At 37.1% G+C, this 2943-nt stretch overlaps 1 protein-coding gene across 1 annotated transcript; it reads right to left on the minus strand.

Annotated features, from left to right (window-relative positions):
• Positions 1-296: 296 nt before the first annotated feature.
• Positions 297-2943, minus strand: LOC119369945 (respiratory burst oxidase homolog protein A). Its single transcript, XM_037636918.2, has 4 exons — positions 1773-2943; positions 1508-1667; positions 1215-1263; positions 297-579 (listed from the first exon to the last, which is right to left on the minus strand). Exons 1-4 carry the CDS (start codon positions 2440-2442, stop codon positions 394-396), a joined length of 1065 nt encoding a protein of 354 aa, XP_037492846.2. The 5' UTR covers positions 2443-2943; the 3' UTR covers positions 297-393.

Consider the following 2943-nt stretch of genomic DNA (forward strand, 5'->3'; position numbering starts at 1 on the left):
AATTATATATGCCATCAGTAGAATTCTTTTTTATTCCCTCTATATATATCTTAATTTTTTTGGTGCACGGTTGAACAACACAGAAAGCCAACTGTTGAAAGTATTGATGACTCTTGCCTAACAATGACTTTGGAAGAATAAGTCTAACGAAAAAATGGTGTACAACTTTTAAAATTAATTAATTAATTAATATAGTTATAACCCACAAACCAATTTAAAAAACCAAATTATTAGTCAAAATGTCTCTGATTAAACAAAATTAAAACTTGTAGTTGTGTGAAAATGAAACCACGCTGTGTATAAACTTGTAGTTGTGTGAAAAATGAAACCACGCTGTATATAGTCCAGAATATACGACTGTAGCAGTTCTTTCTTTGCATGTACGTTAAAAAATTAAAAACGACGCGACAGTGCAAATTTCACAGTAAAATTGAAATAACATAGCGAAGAACGAAGAGAACTCACCTCGATATAGCCAAGTCTTTCAGGGTCCAACTCTTCCATGATCAAAGCAGCATACTCCTCTGCTTGTTCCTTTAATCGCGACAACTTGTTTGCAGATGCACTTAGCATGATAATCTAACAATTTTTTTTATCAAGTACCAAAAACAGTAATTACATCAATAATTTCCCATACAAGAGTCAAAATTTACAAAGAGTATAAAAAACAAAACATGAGTGAGAAAGAGAGAAAGTGACTAGAAAGCCCCCACCAACCCCACTTGAGAGGTAAATTTGTAAAAATTTAAGATGCCATCTGTCGGCCTCAAGCACTTAAAATGCAGGCCTAATTAGTTCACTAATTGTGGAAGATTAATAATGAATATCCAATAATTAGAGATAAGATGCTATGAACAAGGAGAGGAAACGTCATAGACAAAGAAAAATTGAAAAATGTTTAATTATATTGGAGTAGTTACTACTAGAATCTCAGGGTTTTAGTTATAGGGTCACCGAATCCTCGCCTAATGTTGATTAGTATAATCAAAATGACACCCTGTAGCCTTCATACCAATAAGAGTCGCTTTAATTTGGTACAGGATAATTAAATTTTGTTAGAACCAGACAGAGTGGTGGTGGCTAATTCATGCACGTTAGATTAAACCGTTTTAATTAATGAGAGATTGGACTTAGTTTTCTTTAAAAGTTTAGTTTAATTTAATCATAACGAGAGAGACACGATTTTTAAATTTATTTATTTATTTTTTTTTTACCTCTTTTACTTCTTCTTCAGTAATTCTACCATCTTCATTCTTGTCCACCCTGTAACACAAACAATTAATGTAATAGCAGCAAATATTAAACTGTAGAAAATATAAAAGGACAGATTTGTCCTTGCGTATCTCAATCACTGTTAACTGTGAAGCTGTGAAGGTATTTATTAACGGTACCCTCGCATGATCTAATTACTTGAAGGAACAGTAGTAACATATGTTAAAACAATGGATTAATTAATGAAATAATAAAGTTCAAAAGTTCCAAATTAATTGTATATTTTAATGCGTACATGTCGAAGAAGATCTGGAGACGAGAATCGAAGCTTTGATCGGAAATTTGTGACCAGAATTCATAAAGCTCGTCTCTGCTGATCTTGTCCACCTTCAATCTCCGTCTCCTACCCAATGCATCAAACAGTTCGAGTGCGAACTCCTTAGAGTCTCTCATCCCTTCAAAACGGAAAATAGAATGAGGAAAAACAACTGAAGCATTTGGCATTGATTTTCAGAAGTAAGGAATTGATTTAAAAAATGTTCGATCAATTAATGAAGAACCTATGCATTGGGCAAAATCTGCTCGATAAAGATAACCGTCCTTGGCAAGCTTATCGAAGTTGCTTTGAACTTCGTTCCATGCATCTAAACCATTCGTTTTTCTGTTACTTATAAATCTCAATCCACGCAGCGCTTTTTGAGCACCGGATCGTGTCCGGTCCAACTGAGCTCTTTGCTTTCTCAAAGCTCGAGCCGCTAACGCTGATTCGAATCCACCTCCGCCGCCACCACCATTGTTCTGCGAAGCCGATAACACTTTCGCCGCATGTCCATGGCTCCACGAAAACCTCCTTAACTCCGCTTTTAACTCCTGCGAGAATTGTCTCGCTTTGGCCACCGCCTCTGCTTTCAACTCCTGTGACAACTGCAAAAAATTTCTAGACGAACTTCGTCTGATAGTTGACGGTGATCTCGACACCGATGCAGACGCAGACGCCGGAGTTTCTGGTCCAGCTGAGAGAGCTCCACTTCCATCTTCAATATTAAGAACCGTGGCCGGCTCCACACTCCGTAGGATAATAGTGTCATCATCCTGTAAATCAAGTGTGACTTCAACGAATTCCTCACCAGAATTGGATTCCGTCCCGGGAGAAGTTCCGGCACTGACGGTTAGCTTACCAGGAACCGTATCCGACGCCCAACGGCGCTCATGCTTAGGTAATCCTCTCATCGAAATCAAATTTGGTTTTTATCTTTGAATATAAGTTGGCATGTTTGGTTTTGGTTGTTAGTTGTTAATATTGTGTGAGAGAGGGATATTTTAAAGAAGTGGAGGAAGTATTATTATTAGTCTTGGAACGCGTCGGGAATCTAATGGAAAAGACAAGAACGCGGAGTTAGCCGTACCAGAGAGAAAAAATTTTCTTGAGAGGAAAAGGGAAAGAGAAGCAAGTAAAAGACAAGCTTAAGCACTAGAAATTAAAACTAAAGAGAGAAGTGGACTCAACGCAGGGGGACCGAGAAAGACCAGAAAAAAATAAAAACGAAAAATGGGTATGTATGTACATAGACTGAGTGCTCGGTGACCACTTAAAAGGAATGCTTTCTAGGTATATTTTCGGCTTACGCGTTTGTGGCAGAGAAGAAAGAAGAGATACAGTAGTAGAAAAGAAAGGAAATGGTCCTAATAGAATTTTTAGAGAATGGTATGGAGGAAAGAAGAATATATTTA

This window comes from Jatropha curcas, chromosome 4, assembly GCF_041381405.1.
Source record: "Jatropha curcas cultivar XTBG-Jc1 chromosome 4, XTBG_Jcur_1.0, whole genome shotgun sequence".
NCBI classification, from domain to species: domain Eukaryota; kingdom Viridiplantae; phylum Streptophyta; class Magnoliopsida; order Malpighiales; family Euphorbiaceae; genus Jatropha; species Jatropha curcas.